The 20,739-nt window shown below is 38.3% G+C and overlaps 1 protein-coding gene across 2 annotated transcripts in view; it reads left to right on the forward strand.

Annotated features, from left to right (window-relative positions):
* Positions 1-9,893: 9,893 nt before the first annotated feature.
* Positions 9,894-20,739, forward strand: part of Rgl (Ral guanine nucleotide dissociation stimulator-like) — a 262,557-nt gene continuing 251,711 nt past the window's right edge. For both annotated transcript variants that reach the window (XM_083113546.1, XM_083113547.1), the window contains exon 1: positions 9,894-10,276. In XM_083113546.1, the coding sequence (XP_082969672.1) occupies positions 10,253-10,276 (24 nt within the window). In that variant the 5' untranslated portion in view covers positions 9,894-10,252. The remainder of the gene's footprint in view (positions 10,277-20,739) is intronic.

Raw genomic sequence — 20,739 nt, forward strand, 5'->3', positions numbered from 1 at the left:
TTCCCTGACGACAATATTATGTCAATTTCACGTCTAACATTGCGCTATAGCTAAAGAAGTAGCTGGAGAGATAAGAGAGAGTGGGGCGACGCAGCCAATATAACAATATCACGTCACGTGCAAAATGTATAATTATGACGAAAGGTGGTCTATGTGGGTCGGAACCAGAGATGGCATCATAGTGGGGCACGGGGGGTGGGCGTCCCAGTTCACAGCCGAACGAGTGCACGAAAGATTGATTGATTGATTTAGTTTATTTTACTTCGCGTTTTGTGCCTCTTGGTTAATTTGTGAAGATGGGGATGAGTGATGAAATTGATGAATGGACATTCGCAAACAACCAAGTCCGAGCGGGATTCGAACCCGGGACCCTTGGCGTCGCAGCGCGATGTGCTAACCACTCGGCCACAGGGTCCGGCTAGAGTGCACGAAGGATCCAGATCTGGCTCCAAGAGAGCTAAGTTGGCACACTGCCATGGACGGAAGGGCTTGGGAAGACTCCCGTGGAAATTGTATCGCATGCCCTTAAGTTAAAAGATTAACAAAAATTCAGAAACATTTTGTGTAAAAAGCACTAAATAAGCACATATTTTGAATAATCAAATCATTGATTGAATTTGCCACGTGTAGATCATCAAGTAAGTGTCATTTTAGTAAAAATATTGGAACATTTTGCGGTGCCCCTGTAAACCAGACGCGGTGCACACTTTGGGAACCACTGTGATAACATTTAAACGTAATTTAGAAACACCTAGTACATACATTTACATTCTAAAACTCAAACTCCTATACAAAAATATCTTTCTAACTAGTAGTATCGAAAATTTGGCCAAATTTCTATTGCAAAGTTCAAACTAATGTTCATCCAGCCTTCCTACAAGTTTCTGATGAACAATTTAATAACTATGAATGTCATGCCATGAAAACTTAAATTGCAAACAGCCTGCTGTTGCCTCTGCTCGGTGAATTGTTCATTTACAGAATGGCTGCATACTTTTCGACAGGGAAATCTTTGATGACAACCATTAATGGACACAAATAATTTTTGAATTGTATTTGTTTCACTACTGTGTGATTTCAATTTAATTTAAAACATCCCTTGGCAAGGATAAAAATAATTTTCTTTTGCCGGGGATAAAACTTTTTGTGGGGGAGAAATTCCCGGCACCCCCCCCCCTCCCCGTTAATTTGCACATTGGGTATTGCCTTGTAATGTATTATATTTGCTAGAGTTAGTTATTTTGTACCAATATTGATTACTTTCATTATTTAAATAATATAAATATCAAAGAAAACATATGCTAAAGCGATAATGGGTACTCAGAGACTACTATAATGTTAATATTTCATCTTCATACGGTATGTAACATTCTTATTCGTACACACGGATTTTCAAAGAAAATGCTTTAATATCTCAAAGAAAATACAATCTTTTGAAATTGTTTCTTTACAATTCAATAACTAATATCATTAGGAACATAAAATCTTACCCAAATTCTGTATAACCAATGACAATAATAAATTAAATGAAACTGAAAGATAAACATGACATTTTTTGTACAACTTTTCTATTCCTACACTTAATAATATAAAAGAAAAAAGTATATTCAGAACAAATTGACTGACAGTTCTAGTACTTTGATGCGTATCCTTTGGCTTTAATTACTGCTTGACACCTGTTCTTCATATAATTAATCAGTTTCCGACATGTTTCAGAGCTTATTTTATTCCACTCGGCTTGCACAACAGTTTTCAACTCTTGTTTGGACTTGACGCCTGCTTTATGGACTCGCCTCTTCAAAATTGCCCATAAATGCTCAATGGGATTTAAGTCTGGACTTTGAGCTGGTGTTTGTAGTAGTTTGGGCACATTCCATATTAGCCAATTCATGTTAACTCGTGCCTTATGCTTACTGTCATTGTCTTGTTTGAATCTGTAGATAGACGACATGTCCATTTTTTGGGCACTCTGCTTTACATTGTTCTTCAATATGTCCAAATAGACATAGCCTATGCATCCATGATATCATCAATAAATTGGATAGTACCAACACCTTTGGACGACATACAACCCCAAATCACCACAAACCCACCACCGTGTTTAACTGTTGGAACTGTGTTAATGTGATCATTGTCTTTATTTGATTTTCTCCAGACCCTATTTATTCCATCTGACCCGTATATATTAATCTTGGACTCGTCTGACCATATGACACTATCCCAAAATCCTGGTCCTTGTGGATGTGCTCTTTCGCGAATGAAAGTCTATTCCTGCAATTCACCTTATTTACATACGGCCTCTTTCGTGGTATTCTGCCATGATATCCATGCTTCCACAAGGCACGTCGGACAGTTTGATCGGACATCATCTTGCCAGCAACATTTTCTACTAACGGTCGTAACTGAGGAATACTTAGTCGGGGGTTTTCTCGCACTGTTTTTAAAATAAAGCGTTCATCACGTTTATTCAACCGTCTCTCTTTTGGTTTTCTCGGCACATTCTGTGTTGAACCTTTCTCTCTAAATTTGTTTACTATGTATTGAACTGTGGAGTGTTATTTATTGACTGTTTGTCCAATTTTTCTTAACGAATAACCTCTAAGGGCCAAATTTATAAAAACATCCTTCAGATCGGAACTAAGTTCCTTCACCTTGCCCATTTCGAACACGCTGATAGATAGACGATAGGCCTACAACAATACCTACGCCAGCATTCCGCTTGACGGGGAGCGCGTCTGCATGTTCAAACTTGTTACGAAGTTGCAAACTGCACGAAATCGCCCGAATGGCGGTGGCGCTGTATGCGAGGAAGATGGAAACTCTTGCCTGTACGAATAACAATTTTGCATGAAACAGGGTGCTTTTCTCTTTTCACACAAATTACATGCTCTGTTTATACACTTTGAACATACATTGTTATTGACATTTTTTGGTGAAACCTTCATTAACATTAATTTACAGGTACATATGAAGATGATTATAGTTACTAGTAGATATGACATTTTTTCCTCGGAAATTCTATGTGTACGAATAACAATGTTACATACTGCATACCTAACAGTTTCTGTGAAAAAGTAACATGAAGTTATGACAGGATAATATTGCTCAGATAGGCAATTGAAAGTTGCTGTTAGAGTTGTAAGGCACACCCAAATTAATTAGTCTGCTCGTGCCTATGCCCCTCATCAACCAGTGGGCAATGATCCTTGGGTGAGGAATTTTAAAACTAATTTCCAAATCACAGGAAAACCAGGGGGTATGAATGGAGATAGAAATAGGGAAAGAGAAGATTGTAGCAAAGCGACAGAACTACAAGAAAAGAGAGAAACAGAAGGGAAGAGCGTGTTGGCATAGTATTGTTATTTAATAACTATAGAAGTCACTGGCATAAAGCCAGTGGCGTGCCCAGGATATTCAAAAGTGAAGGTACAGCGCCTTGAATAACGTAGTGTGGAAAACGACCCAAGAAAATGGTTCCTCGAGACGATGACAAGTAGATGGCAGTGCGATCGACCCAGGTGCTAATTTTGTTATGAAAGTAATGCGGCTTAGTTAGTTTTTGGAATATATTGTGTAGATTTGTTTCTCTAGAAAGGCGGTAAGTGAATTGATGGAAACAGTTATATTTGTGGAGTGATTTGCAGTCACGAAATGGCATTAATTTGGAAAGAAAAGTAAAATAAAATGAATAAATAAATAGCATGCGTGCGTAACACAAGAAGAAACATCGCAATGTGATTCCGGACGTCAGGTCTTGGACTGTGTATTAGAGTTTATTTTTCTATGTTATTAGAGTATAAATAGTATCCTGAGAGATATTTCATACCGAGGCGACAAACCACAAATGTCGCTTGAAAGCGAGGAGTCTGAAATCAATGCAGCCTTTCGAACCGTAGGGACACAAGCTCTGACTGCACCGTTTCCTCAAGGAGATTTTACACCAAAGCGACACGCGACAAACGATACGAGGATTTCACACCAAAGCGACACGGGTCCTTCGGTCCAAGGCAACTTTCACACCGAAGCGACACATGTTGCTTGGAAACGAGCCAATCAAGAGCAACATTTCACATCGTAGCGGCATGACGGGAAGCACAGGCCAGCGTTCGGTTGGTGAAATCCTCAAGCGATAAGTGTCGCGTGCCGCGTGCCGCTTGTCGCTTTGGTGCGCAATCTCCCTAAAGCAAGACACTCATTGCATCGCGTATGCGCGAACAACAAACCACGGCAAACATGTTGCAAGCTATTGAGGAAATGGCCCAGTTTGAGCGACGCAGAAGCGACACGTGTGGCTTATCGTGTCGCCTAGATCTGTAGTTGTAATGTGCGGTTTATCGTGTCGCCTATCTGTTGTTCGCAAGCAACGCTTGCTAATAGACTGAAGGCACCATGTCGCTTGTCACTTAGTTGGGTCTTCGGTCTCAGCACCCTTCCTTTAAGGAGCTTTCCGACCGAAGTAACAAGTAACACGCGAATACGCCATATGAACGTGTCGTTTGCTGTTTGGACCCTCATGTGCAATGAATGCTATTTTACAGTCTGGAAGTGTGTGTCACTAGTGTGACAGTGTGAACATCCCGTGTCGCTTGTCCCATTGGTTTGAAAGTTTCCTTACACTCATGTCGATGGCACTAAGAAAGTTTTGTGGGGTTCCCCTTGTCGTTTCATGCAATCATTATCATCATCATCGCGGCGATTAGTTTAAAGCGGAAGAAAGGACAGTAAATATCAAAAATACAAATGCTTCAGTGTGTATATCTTTAAAAGAAATTATGATGATGATAATAACGAACCTAATTCATACACAAAAATTTAGTTGCCAAGAGCATTTCACGCGTATTTTTTCTCCCGTATTATTAACGAAAGTATGACGATAACAGGAAATGGTCGACTGTCTAGAATGTTCGTTAATATCTTCGCGACCACTGTACCAAATATCATAGCAATTATCACATTCATAGAAATGCTTCATGTAAAAGAATCAGACGTTGCAGCAAAAAACCCATTTACTTCCATTATAAGCAGTCGAACACCAAGCACCGGGGTCAACACCAGCGCCTCTAGCGGATCATTTTCGAGTGGAACCAGCCAGACAGCGCAGAAGCATGCCGTTTTCCACACTACGTTATTCTAGGCGCTGTAGTGAGGGGTTACGTACACTTTTTTTTTAGGTAGTTGGCCCTCATTTTACCATCTTTTGCTATTTTTGACGTTCTTCTTTTTTAGGAATACTGGGCCAAAAGGGGAGTTATAACCCCCATAAACCCCCTTGGGCACGCCACTGCGTAAATAACTCGTGAAAAACGAAAGTGGTAATTGGTAAATGCAAATCCCCTGAAAATGATCCCCGCTTACAATTTTTTTTATCAACTTTTACATATAAGGTTATGTATAAAAATGATCGCGCCCTTCATAGTAAATTCCATACCCCATCCATTCCATATTCTGGTACCTCTTATGCTTTTCAGATGTCGAAAGGGGTGATTAACATTTTAATTGAAGGCTTTCTTTTCGTCTTGGCGCGCAATATTGGATGCCAAATCACGATGAACGCCCTTGTAGAGGTAGACATCTCACAGGCTGATGGGAGATCACTTCAATTTTGTGGTCGAGAACATAATGGAAAATTCCCGGGAGATACTTCTTTGTGTGTGTGTCATTAATATAAACATTATTGGTTGGTTCTCTTCATTGCAATTACGTAAAAGTTGCAGAAGAACTAACTACTAACTAACTCCCTAGCCTTCTTAAACCCGAAGGTTCATGGCTGCAGCAACACAGGCCTTCCATCTTTCCCTATCTTGAGCAAGTTCTATATACTCTTTTCCATCCCTACCGATTTCCTTTAGGTCCATCTCAACGTTGTCCCTCCATCTTCGTCTTGGCCTTCCTACAGGTCTCTTACCATCAGGTTTCCCAACAAGAATCCTGTAAACTCCTCTTTCCTCTCCCATTCGTGCCACATGGCCTGCCCACCTAAGTCTTCTTGATTTAATTATTCTAATAATATCTGGACATGAATACAAATTATGTACTTCTAAATTATGTAACCTTCTATACTCACCTGTCTCCTCATCCCTTTTAGGTCCAAATATTTTCCTAAGGATCTTATTTTCAAATACTCTCAATTTATGTTCCTCTTTCAATGTAAGGGACCAAGTTTCACATCCATATAATACTACAGGCAAAATTACTGTTTTGTATATTTTAACTTTTAGTTTCTTAGATATTAAACGAGAAGACAAAAGTTTATGAAGAGAGAAGTAACATGCATTTCCTGAATTAAGCCTACTTTTTATTTCCTCTTTAATATCATTTTCATTTGTTAATATTACTCCTAAGTATTTGAATTTGGAGACTGGTTCAAACGAGTTGTTATCAATAATTAGATTTTGATTATTACCTAACACTTGGTTTCGGCCTGTAAGCATATATTTAGTTTTCTCTTTGTTAACTTCCAAACCTATCTCTTTAGCAGTTTTCAAAAATATTTTAGCATTATTCTTAATTGTATTCACATCATCCCCCAGTAAGTCTACATCATCTGCATATGCTAACAACTGAGTCATACCATTTAATTTTAGTCCTTCTTTAGTTTCTTTTACCTTCCTAACAGCATATTCTAAGGCAAAATTAAAGAGCAATGGAGATAATGCATCTCCTTGTTTTAACCCATCATGAATTGTAAATTTGTCAGACATATTAATACCCACACGAATTTTACTTTCTGTTTCACTGGTGCATATTTTTATCATACTAACAAGCTTCTTAGGTATTCCAAACTCTACTAATATATTATATAATTTATCTCTTTTGACCGAATCATATGCTTTTTTGAAATCAATGAATAGCTGATGGACATTTTGATTATATTCCCACTTTTTTTCAAGTGTCTGTCAATCACCTATAATTTCATTAGCATATGGGGTTAGTCTTGTTAAAAGAATGTTAGATAATATTTTATATGTTGTTGTGAGTAGAGTAATTCCACGGTAATTATTGCAGTTCATTTTATCACCTTTTTTAAACACAGGAACAATTATGGATTCTTTCCACTGTTGAGGGATTTCTTCTTTATTCCATATTAAACAAATTAATTTATGAATTTGACATATTAATGAATTTCCACCATATTTAATTAACTCAGCTGGTATTAAATCAATGCCAGGTGCTTTGTTATTCTTTAGCCTTTTAATAGCATCCTTAACTTCAATCAAGTTAGGTTCTGAAACTAAAGGTTCTGCTGTGTGTACTTCATTTACTTCTGATTTATCTCCTATATGGACATTTAAAAGGTCATTAAAGTAGTTCTTCCATCTATTTAGAATATCGCTTGGGTCAGCTAGAAAATCACCGTCTTTATCTTTTATCAAGTTTACTTTAGGTTGCCACCCCTTTCTAAACTCATTTACACCTTTATATAAATCTCTGATATTTTTATTTTTGCTGTTTGTTTCAATTTCGTTAATTTTGCTTTTCAAGTAATCTCTTTTTTTACTTCTAAACGTGTGGTTAACTTCTCGCTTTATTCTATTATAATTGTTTAGATTTGTATCATCAGAGTTCCATTTCTTATTTCTATTAGATTATGACATTCATTATCAAACCATGGCTTACTTTTTCTCGGTTTATGGTATCCTATACTTTCTTTAGCTGCTGATGCTATTGCATTACGTATGTGCTCCCAATTCTTATTTACATCTGTTTCATTTATATTTTCATCATCATTTAAATCCTGCAAAACATCAAATCTATTTGACAGTTTAATTTGGTAATCTTTCTTAATTCTTTCATCAGTAAACTTCCCTGTATCAAATTTTAGAACTTTTAGATTTTGTTGCTTATGATTTATCACTGAGAGTCTTTCTCTTAATTTAGCAATTACTAAATAATGGTCACTGGCACAGTCAGCACCTCTATGTGTATGAACGTCAATTATACTGTACTAGTATGCCTTCTCTTATCAATAAGAATATGATCTATCTGATTATGAGTTTTACCATCTGGAGAAGACCAGGTATATTTATGGATATCTTTATGTTTAAAAGTGGTACTTTTCACAATTAAATTCTTTGAGGTTGCAAAAGTAATCAATCTTATACCACTATCATTACTTAATTCATGAAGACTTTCTTTACCAATCGTGGGTTTAAATGTCTCTTCTTTGCCAATCTGTGCATTACAGTCACCTAATAGAATTTTCATATCATACTGAGAAAATTTATCAAAGACCTGTTCTAACTCTGTATAAAAATCATCTTTAGTATTATCATCTTTATCTTCCGCTGGTGCATGTATGTTTATTAAAATAATTTTACACCACCTACCCTGTAAAACTGCATATGATATCCTATCATTAATAAATTCTACTGTTTTAAGAGCCGAGATAATTCTATTATTTATGAAAAAGCCTGTTCCAAAATTATGATTTTCAGTACCACCATAGAAAAAAGTATAAATTTTAGTTTTACAATTCCCTTCTCCTGGCCACCTAACTTCCTGGACAGCTACTACATCTAATTTATACTTAAATATCTCATTAACTGTACACTGAAATGCTCCAGGCCGGTAAAGGCTCAGAACATTCCAGGTGCCTAATTTAATATCCTTATTCCTAACGTAGATCTTATCCTTAGTCCAGGGACCTCCCAAAGTAGTCCCCACCCGGAGATCCGAACGGGGGACTATTTTACCTCCGGAATATTTTACCTTGGGAACATCCATGGCCTTATATTGCTGTTTCTTGACATTTTTTTACAGTGCAGAGTTGTCAGCTCTACGCCTAACCCCCAATGGAGGAACTACTACACAAGACAAACATAAACACATTAGACAGCACAATTACTACACAAGACGAACACAAACACATTAGACAGCACAACTACTACACAAGACACACACAAACACATCACAACTATAACACAATATAAACATAAACAAACTACACACCACAACTACAGTACTACACAAGACAAACACAAACAAATTAGATAGCACAACTACTACGCAAGGCAAAACAAACATACTAGACAGCACAACTACTACACAAACATACTAGACAGCACAACTACAACACAAGACACATACATACACATCACCGATAATACACAAGACAAACAGAAATACATTAGACAGCATAACTACTACATAAGATAAACACAAACACATTAGACAGCACAACTACTACACAAGACAATCCCAACCACACTAGACAGCACACCTACTACACAAGACAAACCCACATACAAGCACACCACAACTACTACACAAGACAAACACAAACACTACACTTTTAATTTCAAATCTAGTAGGCAAAATAGTAAAAATGCAAGAGACATGGGCAAGAAAAGTGATTGATTGATTTGGTTTACTTTGCTTTTCTGCCACTTTTTAGTGGCCGAGGTGGCTCAGTCGGTAACGTGTCTGACTACCATGCTAAAGGTCCCGGGTTCGATCCTGGCCGGTTCAAATCCGGGAACTTTTCTAACGTTGGAAGTGGCCCCGGTGCCCACCCAGCGTCAAATGACATGGGTACCTGGGGGGTAAAGGCGGTCAGGGGCATGATGCTGATCACATCACCCCCACTCATGACCGGATCAATAAAGTGTGGCGAGTTACCCCCTATACACCTTCATGGCGAGGTGCTAAGCACAGGGGAGCACTTCATTTTTAAATCATACAGCAGCAAGTCGCAAATTTTTGCAGATGCCGCCACTGTTTCATTCGAAAGAAATCTATTGGATTTGCGCAACTAACGCAGTGCTACCACCTGGCGGCACAGCGAGGAAATTCTGTTTACGCGCTCTTCTAACAGATGGCAGCAAAATATTCTTCACGCCTCCGCGAGAAGTAACTTGCGTGAGTTTAAATGAGAAAGTTGCAAGACTGGATTTAATAATTCCCAACGCTGTGACATGAAATCAGTGCTGAAAGTTCCGTTTGTTGAACAGGTTCTTGCCTGACGGTTGTGTTGTTTTAAAGTTCACAGTTCAAGTAAGTTAAGGTTACGAAGTGTCGTTGCATTTTGCATCCCTGTTGCAGTGTTTTTGTTGTGCAGTGTTGAAGGAAGATATCGGTCAGTGCAGCTCAAAACAACAGGTGAGCGACTGACATGGCGAGTGGAGGAATGAGCGAAGTGTAAGTGACCCGGTGACAGTCAAGAAAAGTGTCAAAAGAAATAAGCGTTTGGTTTTCTGTTGGGCAGTAGGAAGTAGCTGAGATGCTGCGAGTGCAGGAACATGTGTGCTGAAGAATGAGCCTAGATGTCGATAGCCTGGTAAGTACATCTTGTTTTTGTTTCGTTCGCCAGGTCAAATTTTCATCGTCTTCCTCTTTATACGCTTTGCATGCTCGGTTGAACTCTTGTAGTTGTAGGAGGCGAATAGCATTGGGTAATTCCCGTTATTGTAAGAACAATTCTTTACAGTTGCGTCTACAAAAACCATAAGTTTGTGATAAGTTAAGAATTATGAAACTTCTGAAGAACTTTGATAGTGTGAACAAGTGAATTATCACGATATGTGCATTTAGAGAATGAGTTTACAACTTATGTTAGAACAATACAATACAATCATTGATGGTTTTCATGGGTATAAAAAGGTTTCTCCGATGGCGCAGTGGTAGCGTCGTCGCCTTGTAATCAAGGGGTCCCGATTTCGAGGCACATAGTGGTTCGGATCCCACTTTAAACTGTAGGTACAGTCCCCATTAGGTTTACTGTGCACAAAGTTGACTTAAAACACAAAATCAACAATCACGTCTATAAAAAGTATTGTCTTTAAATTGTTTGTTTACAACTCGAACTGTCATCACCTGAAAGTTAGATTTTTAATTTCAGTCACGTTTTATTGTCTGTCAGTCACAGTTGTCGATTTCAAGTAATCAGGCAATTCGATTTCTGGAGGGAATTGTATTAGGATTGTTTTACAGTTTCGTTATTCCATTGTTTCTTACGGGCGGGTAAATATTTACTTTATCTTGCTTCTGTGTACATTTTGAGTGTCAAATCATGTTTGTTGATAAGTTAATACAAAAAAACTAGTAATGGCACAGTCATTACTCTGTCTGTTATATTGTTATTATTTCTAAACATTACGAATGATGCCGGTGCCAGGGGGGAGGGGACTCCATGGTCGAAGTCCACCCCCTTTTACCGCTCCCAGTAAACAAGCAAATCTAGCCCAAATACGCCTTTTGGTACTGTTTTTAGAGGCTATAATGTGTTCCAGGAAATATTCCCACCAGTTTTCTTATGGTATCGTTACCATTTCGTGAATTTTTTTGAAATGAACATTTGTAAACGTTATTTAAAGATACACTGTTTGACATAGCAGTTGTGATGAGTGGGATTCTCACAAATACATTTCTTCTTTTGCTGCACTTTCGAAGGTGGTAAGTAGCTTTTTAAAATGATTACGTTCATTTCTTCCTTCGTTACGTAAATGGTAGAGAATACCTGAGAACAGTGGGGCAATGTTCCCTCCCCGGGATTGTAGCATGAAAAATAATTTGCCGAATATGGACTTGTATTCAGGATTTGAAATGAAATGGATATATGTATATCAAACGTGTTTGTATCGTATTTCCGTAGTAGGCGACGCAGTTGGTAACGCACGAGTAATCGTGGAGGTTTAGAAATAGCTACGCAGATTTCCTCGGAAGTGGGCGAATCCGTACTTTCCTTGTTCACAGTCCCAGTCATTTATTTTTATTTGTCACAAGAGGTACCCCAGCGCAGCTATCCATTTCCTGCAGCTGTTATTACTCCGTCATGACACAGCTAAGTTCTGACGTCACAATGTGTCAACATAAAACGTTCTGCTTTAGGCAAACAATAAGCGTTTTCATGTTAATTTTTGAACATTATCCAGGCATTTGCTTTAACTATCAATGGTAAAAAAAATGGCTGGACTAGGTTAGATTGAATCAGTGTGTAACTGTTCGAGACGCAACGAGAAAGCGTGTTACATTAGATGCACCGGCTGAGGGGGCTACAGCCCTCTCCGAGAATTTAAGAAAATCAATCCCTCCTCGAAAAAGAAAACCTGCGTACGCCAGGGATTAGATGTGTGCATGTTTCTTGTGCCTCTCACATTTAATATACAGGTCTACGTTGTGCGATATGATAGTAATTAGTATTGTTATTATTGAAACTTTGTACTGGACAAAAGTTTCAATACATTTGGGCAAACGGATATAGCATTTTGGGGGTGACATTATTTATATAAAAAAAGAGCAAAAACTATTTAAGTGTAGCTTATACTTTTTTCCGATTTTTGTTAGCTTAAACCTGTATCAATATGTGTTTTTCAAAAATTGACTTTTCGATTGTGAATTTTACAAATTCGTATCAGTTTATAATGCTCCTCTGTAGCTATTGCAGGGTGTCTTAAGTTCGATATTTCCCTAACAAGGAACAGGTTTTCAAACGGTACCATGAAACAAAATGCTGCTCAAAATTCGGTTTCGTACACTTGAAATACATGACCAATTACATAGGGATGTAATGCTGATTGCGGCTTATTAAGGATAATTAAAAACTGCAAGAATCGGTAACATTGACGCTTAATGGTGCTTCACTATCTTTTATACCGACGTATTATTTGTCGGGATTTTGCAACATCCCCGATTTAGGAGGGGCAGCTATCCTTTTTGTGCCCTTTCCTCCTCCTAGAATAGCCAATAGTCAATAGGATGACCTCGGGGGTAACTTTCCAGCAGCATGGAGCGGCTCTGTAGCTCACCCAGCCTCAAATCAATGATAAAGATGATGTTGTTAAAGATGGACGGACTGTGGTGCTATTCGCATCACCTCCAACTATGTTCCCGATGGCGCAGTGGTAGCGTCCTCGCCTTGTAATCAAGGGGTCCCGGGTTCGATACCCGATGGAGGCACATAGTGGTTCGGATCCCACTTTAAACTGTAGGTCCAGTCCCGATTAGCCTTACTGTGCATAAAGTGGACTTAAAACACCAAATCAATCAATCAATGAACATGTAGTGGATGCGAAGGCATCAGTTTCGAAATTGGCCATAGTGAGGTCCTCCACTACATGTATGTGTATTAGTGTTTGGGAATTTACTTATTAAAAGTAACTGAATTACAGTTACTCATTGTTTATAAATAACTCAATGAAAGTTACTGCTGCTTAAAAGGTAATTGTAAGTTACTTTCTGCTGGAAATTTTTCTTCTAAACAAAAAAAAAACACGATCAATGATCATCAGTTGTAATGAAAATAAATATGTGAAGATTTACATGTGTTGTATTTATGTCTGTGGTACATAATGTAAGTCTTCATATACATTTTTACTACAGAAAATTAAATGGGACAGAACACTGAATTATTTAAGTGCAATTAGAAGTGACGAATTGTAATAAAGCGTAATGTTTCAAGTGTAGCTTGCAATGAAGACTAGCTTTTTTGCCTTAGGCCATTCCATGAAAGTCCTTTCACCTTAGCATCCATAGAAAACACATAGTAAGAAATTTTGTTGCTAATTGTATCTCTTACCTCACGTTATAAATTTTCAAGTTAACTATTTAAGTAAATTAACTGTTGATGAAGTTGTTTATGTTGCAAAAAGTACTTGTGTTACAACTACAGCGACTTAATTTTGAAAGTAGCTAATTATATTTAGAATTCCAAAAGAAAACTAACTGTTAGTACTTGTAACTCGCCCGACTAGGTATAATTCTCAGAATTTCGGAGCACGTTGTGGACCATGTTTAAAGTACGATCCGAACCACTGAAATATGCCTTCAGTGTGAAACGAACCCAAGGCCTAATCATTACAAGGCGATAGCGTCAGTTGCTATGCTTGAGAAGTCCTAAACTTCGATATGACGTCATTAATCCACCACATCCTGTTTTGGCACGTCGGCACAACTTGAGGGATGTTACATATTTCCCCACAGTACTCTTTCATAACCAGCATGTAAACATACTCAAGCGATAATAACAAATGAATAAAATATATTTTTTGCCGTTTAGACTTCCGCGTCACGTAATAGCTGGGCTGGACAACAACGAATCCTCCAATCCATTTGATTCCGTGACGATGGCACGATTATTAAATCTAATTGCAGCATGGGACGTTCCCTGGGATTTCATTTTGCAAGCAAGTCGTGCCTCCGAGTCTTCTATGAACTTATCATTTGAAGCGTTCGAAAATGTCACGTTCGATGGACGTCCTTTTCAGCTGTAGCGGTTTGGACACGCTGATTAGGGAACCTTGGGAACAAACGAACGTGCTTTTCGGCCAGGAAAAATGAAAGCGTTCGGCTCCATTGAAATTAAATATCCTGTAAATCTGAGATTACCAGTTGAAAATCTGCTAGTTTGGTGTAATCAACATGTCTGAAGTAACCAAAAGCTCACATTATTAGTGAATTTCTAGAGAAATCACAAAATTATAGTACATTTCTGGAGAAATCTTGCTTTTATTTTATGTTTATTATTTAGCGTTGATTTTCTCTCACTTATGGCTAATCGCGACGGTGAGGATGAGAGGATATGATGAAATTAATGAAGGGACACTCTCAATGAACACCCATGCCGGGATTCGAACCCGGTGCCCCTGGTGTCGTAGCGCGATGTGCTAACCACTGTCACGGAGGTCGGCATTCCTGGAGGAATCACAATAATTCACTTTATTTTTCTGTTGTAAGTAGGCCTAACCACAATATAAAGGACCAAATATAGCTTATTTTATGTAATTAGTACATAGAAGGCATGGATGTAATTGATATATTTACTGGTCCTTAGGTCTTTAAATATTGAGCCATGTCCTTCAGATCCGATAGTCCATAATATTTGCTTATGAATTTTAGTTTGACACGTATTATTGATTATAAAACTTCGAAATTACACAGATTGGAACTGAACTCTACCGACAAATTTTCACAGGTTGTTCACGGTTATTGCCTGAGTGTTTTGATATAAGGAACCCATGGTGCTCTGCACCTTATTACAGAGTAATTGCATTTCTTTTGTTTGTTCAAACTTACTACCTTTGTGTACGTTTACACGGAATTTTTTTCCTTTCTGGAGCTAAACTACCTTTGGGAATGTTGTTTCAACATGACGGGGCGCCGGCACACTTTGCAGTAGCTGGTAGAGAACACCTTGATACACAGTTTGATGACATATGTATTGATCGTTGTTGTCCTGTTGCATGGCTAGCTCGATCACCAGATTTGTCGCCGATGGACTTCTTCTTTTGGGATAATATGAAGAGCTTAGTGCACGAGACTCCAGTGGACACTCACTCCCATGGTTTAGGATCATCGCAGCCGCTGAAGATGTGCGTCAATCTCCTGGGATGGTAGAGCATGCGCGACAGTCTACGCTGCGTCACTGTCAAGTTTGTCGTGATCATGGCGGTCAACATTTTGAACAGCTGCTTTAAAGAAACAGTACGTATTGAAGAATAAACAGTGTACTGTACTGTACGTACAGTATACGTATTTAATAAACAAGTACGAGTTTTCTCCTGGGTTTGTTTCTTTACTCGTGTATTTTTTGGTATTGTTTGTATCAGTGGCGTATACTGAGTCCAAGATGTGGGCTATCTCACTATGTCACGTTGCCAACTTATAGGAAATCAGGTTGCCAACTCATAGGAAATCAGGTTGCCAACTCATAACAAATCAGGTAGCCAACTTCAGAATCACCATCATCATCTCACTGATTTTCTTCATAATCTATCAGAACCCATTTATCACGGTCCAAATGACATAATACAAGTATAACACACAAGGACGCCCGCAGGGAGGGCCCAGGTGGGCACTTGCCCCCCTGAGATTTCTTAAAAATATTAATGTAATTCGAATGGTGAAATTGTAGCGATATTTTATAACAAAAAATATTGGTTTCTATGACTTACAGATCGTAAGTTACAGCAAACTATTATTATTATTTTTTAAGTAGAGTTACATTTAAGCTTACAATCTGTTTTACACTGATCATCTGTATATAGATATACAGAATATGGAAAATAGAAATGTATGTAATCTAAAGAAAAAACATTAGTACTAGTAATAATAATAATAATAACAAAAAAATATCGAACTAATAATAATAGCACTAATAATAAATAGCAATAATAATAATGAATTGTATAACTCTGCCCCCCTCCCTAGGAAAAAATCCTGGGGGCGGCCTTGATAACATATCAACATCACATTACTCTGTAAATAAGTGCCCCCTCGCTCTTACCGGCTATCATGGGTTCCTTATATAAAACACTCAGCCAACATCCCTTTACATCATCTGAAAGTTTGTCTCTAGAGTTCGGTTCCTCCCTGTATATAAGAATACATACTTACACATATGTTCTTCTCAAGACATAGTTGTAAGAAGAAAATAGTAAAATATTTCCTAAGAGTCAAGAAAACTAAAATAAGGGGGAAGAATATTATGGAGAAAATTTGTGATTTTAGCGTTTTAGCTATGTGTGCATATTTGAGGGTTTCTTTAAAGTGAAGCTACAGCGTACTGATATACAATTAACTTGTCGCGATTAACCAAAGTGGAACAAAAGCGACGTAAAATTATCTAAATCACTTCATAAAATTATAGTAAGGTTGGTGTAAAAGTTAAGTAGATGTCCTTGAATAAATAAAACAGCGTCATAAATTCATATATTCATTTATTTATTATCTCAATTGATCCTTCTGACACATCATTTCTAAATAACCACTTCTTACAATATGTTAAGTTACGTTTTACAATCATATCAACAAAGTCACAGATTATAAACCTGTTAGTTCAAATTTGGATTCGCTTCTTAGAACATTTAGCCATCTTTAATCCTGACAGATAGTAAAGAGTGGGATGATCTGGCCAGAGTAGGGACAGTTGAGAGACTTACCTTGCTGCAGCATTAAACTTCGGGTTTAGGTATGTCGGAGAGAGAGGAGAGGTGAAGCGAAAGTAGCGCTGAATGTTAGATTGAGAGTTGTTGAAGGTGACAACAGTTCGGATTATAACCCAGAATTGTACACACACACGAACAAAAAAGGAAGTGCAAAGGTTTTTAAAATGTTGACTACGTACACATATTTCCCGGTGTCATTGTCGCCTTGGCGGTAAAAAAATATTTTCTGCTCGGGTGGGGGAGGAGGCTACAGTGGATGGGGTCGTAAAAGACGCTGAAAGCTGTGAATATGCACGGCTCGTGTGCCGAGGCTGCAAGAACGTCACACAGATAATGACAGCCTCGAAGTAACACACACTCCATTTGTTATTGCGTGGGAATGAGGTTTAGTGGTTGTCGTGCGGAAATCGGGAGAAATAAACACGCTGCGAGGAGAAATGCTGGAATCGTAATTGCACCGAAGAACACAGGAAGGCGTTTCCAGGTTCGGCCATTTCTCTTTTTTTATGTCCGTCATATGCGTAGTGGTGCGTGTGTAACGAGCGGAAGAAGCACTGTCCGAGTCACTTTCTTTCAAAGAGAGACAAGTTTGCAACTGTCGAGATTTGATTCACGGGACTCGGTTTTTCAGATTTTGCTCTGACATTGAAAAGTTTACCTAAATCAAATTTACTCTACTACTGATAATATACGTTGCAGAAGGGTCAGTGCCTGCCAGAAGGGCTTTTTCATTGGGTGACACGTGGTCAGTGGATCGAGTCCCATCGTCGCTGTTTTTCTAGCTTCTTCTTTCTTTCAAACACGTCCTCAATCATCCTCACGATGCTGAGACATCGCCGAAAATTTGTGGCTCCCACCTGGAATCGGACCCGGGACCACTCGCACCAAGGGCGAAAGCTCTAACTACAATAACATTATGTTTATTGATAGAGCGTAGCGTCGAATTGAGGCGTTAAAATAAGCTTAATGAAAGAAAAGCTGCCTTAATGGCCTCTGTACGTAAAAGTTTGTTATACGTATATTTCGAAACGAGAACGAGATTGTGTTTATAAATCGAGACGAGACGAGACAGGTATTTACAACTCTTAAGACGAGAGCGAGACACTGGCAAATCTCATCTCGTCTCGATCGAGACGGTTTTGTCACAGACCACACCTTTCGAAACGACACTAAGACTAGTATATTAGACTGAAATAAATGTATAGTCCCGGGCAGACTTAAAGAAACTCGGATCGTATCTTCCTCAGTAAGGACACCCACATGGACATTTAAAACCATCCCTAAGAAACACCTACAACGCAGGGATGAGATTCCGTTGCCATAGCAACGAGTAACAACACAGGCTATTTAGAGATTCCACCTCCATTGAGAAACGTTGTAGCTGGAGAATGTTTCCTTTTATATAGAGAGCATCTCGAAGCTTTTCCCCCAAAGACATGTCTCCAAATTCGGACTCCAGTGTGATGTTGCCAATGGGCAAAATCTCCAGTAACCCCTGAGAGGCATATGTGGGGCAGCAACACACCGGTGCCCGGGGCAGCTTGTCCTACAAGGAGTAACCTCAGTGTCAGGAACATCAGAGTTGCCAGTTAAGTTTTGGCAATGGCTCTAACCACCAGAGGCGTCACCAGAAACGTTTATAGGGGGACCAGGCTGTTCTATATAATTGAATAGTAGAAATAATTTTAATTTATTCATTGTTCTGCGCCGTTATAGGCAGGTTTTTATCTGCAACGTCCAGGCTTCTTGATCGATTCACTTAATTTATATAATCTGTGAGCTCATACAGGATGTCTACCAATGAAGACAGTCAAGACAAATCAACATCTGGATCAAGAAGTCAATAATAAGTCAAGAAATTATACTTGTGGTCAAGAATTTTTGCTATCACAATGACGCTATTATTGTTTTCGTTTATTCTACTTCACTTTTATGCCCCTTTGGGTCATCACGAAGATTAGGATGAATGGTAGTAAGATAAGATGTATGAGAGGACATTCACTATGTAGGAACAACAACACAAGATTATACTGACTGTGAGTTCAGAAAAACTCAATATGCTGACCAAGGCAGAAATTTATTTTATTTTAAAACATAAACTAAACGTAACGTTTCAACCTTTTAGCAAGGTCTTCTTCAGACTCTGTACCAAGTGCAAATGAAAAAAAAATTGTACTTGGTACAGAGTGTGAAGAAGACCTTGCTAGAAGGTTGAAACGTTATGTTTAGTTTATGTTCTAAAATAAAATAACTTTCTGCCTTGGTCAGCATATTGAGTTTTTCGTATGGAAACAAGGCTTAATGGTGTTATAATTGTGAGTTAAGATGCCAGAGACTCGGTAGTCTGCCAAATGTAGTCCAGGATGTATTAATTGATAAATCGAGTTTAATTCTCTTGTTAAATACAGCTGCAGTTTTAATCTTAACTGGCCTTTTGGTAAGGGTTTTTCATTTAATGAATATTTATTTTCTTAATTGCTAATTTCCAACTTTATCTAAGTAGGAGCCATATAAATAAAGGTAAGGAAAACGAAAAAAGGTCATGAAAAAATCAAGAATTTTGTATTTGTTATTTTGGTAGACACCTTATCATCGGTTCGTTTTCCCATTAACCAGTGCGTCTTTCAGCAGGCAGTGCTTTCTTAGCCAATATCCTCATTTCCTCATTGATCTTTTTAAACTCTTTTCAATATAGTTTTATTTCTTGCTTTGTCCGTCCAATTCACACACTCAGAGAACTAAATGCATCATATAGATTGATGCACTAGAATGCATCGATTGATGTACTAAAGTGTATTTTATGGCTTCTTCAAAGAATCAGATTCATATTTGATTCAAGTGAGGATTCCTTTCAGTCGAGATGCACTTCAATGCATCAGTTGATGCGTTTTGATGCACCAGAATGCATCTTTTTGATGATGCACGTAAACGTTTCGTCTGAGCTACATATACTCTGTATCAGACCAAACGTTTAAGTGCATCATCCAAAAAGATGCAGGAAGGTGCATCAAGGAACATCAACTGATGCATTGAAGTGCATCTCGACCGATAGAAATCCTCCTGTGAATCAAATGATGAACTTTGGTGTTCCTTTCACGACATACAAAAATGCACCCATGCATCAAATGTGAATCTGATTCTTTGAAGAAGCCATAAAACACACTTTAGTACATCAATCGATGCATTCTGGTGCATCAATCGATATGATGCATTTAGTTTTCTGTGTGCACCCTCCATACCTCGCCTTAATTACGCTTCTAAAACTTTTCCGCACAGTCTTCTTAACGTCGTGGCTTCTACTCCATAGAGCCGGTCCCCGTGGCGGAGTGGTAAGCACATCGCGCTACGACGCCAGGTGTCCCGGGTTCGAATCTCGGCCTGTGCATGGATGTTTGTGAGTGTTTATTCATCAGTTTCATCACTCATCTCCATCTTCGCAAATTAGGCAAAAGTGGCACAAAAAGCGAAGTAAAATAAAGCGAATCAAGCAATCTACTCCACAGAACGCGAGACTTCACACAAAGCACTCCATCAGTCTCTTTCTTAGTTCTTTGTTGAGAGTTCCATAAGACATAATTCTTTCTCTAAAAGGAAAAAAAATAACCAAATAATTATAAACTACTACTGATCGTAAACCACTATTTTATCGCCAATTTACTATTTTCTAGTTGGAAAATACTCCGTCAGATGACTGAATAAGGGGAACATTTGTTTTTCTGTATTTTCCATATTTTACGCCGTTAATATATTGAAAAATATCTTAATTTATTTAGCCGTTATCATTGAAAGCAGGCGGAAATTTTAGTCTTCAAGTTTACATTGTGCGACCTCTCTCAAAAAAATCTAATGTTTGGAATTT

The sequence above is a fragment of the Lepisma saccharinum genome, chromosome 27 (assembly GCF_977018435.1).
Source record: "Lepisma saccharinum chromosome 27, izLepSacc3.1, whole genome shotgun sequence".
In the NCBI taxonomy this organism is placed as follows: Eukaryota; Metazoa; Arthropoda; class Insecta; order Zygentoma; family Lepismatidae; genus Lepisma; species Lepisma saccharinum.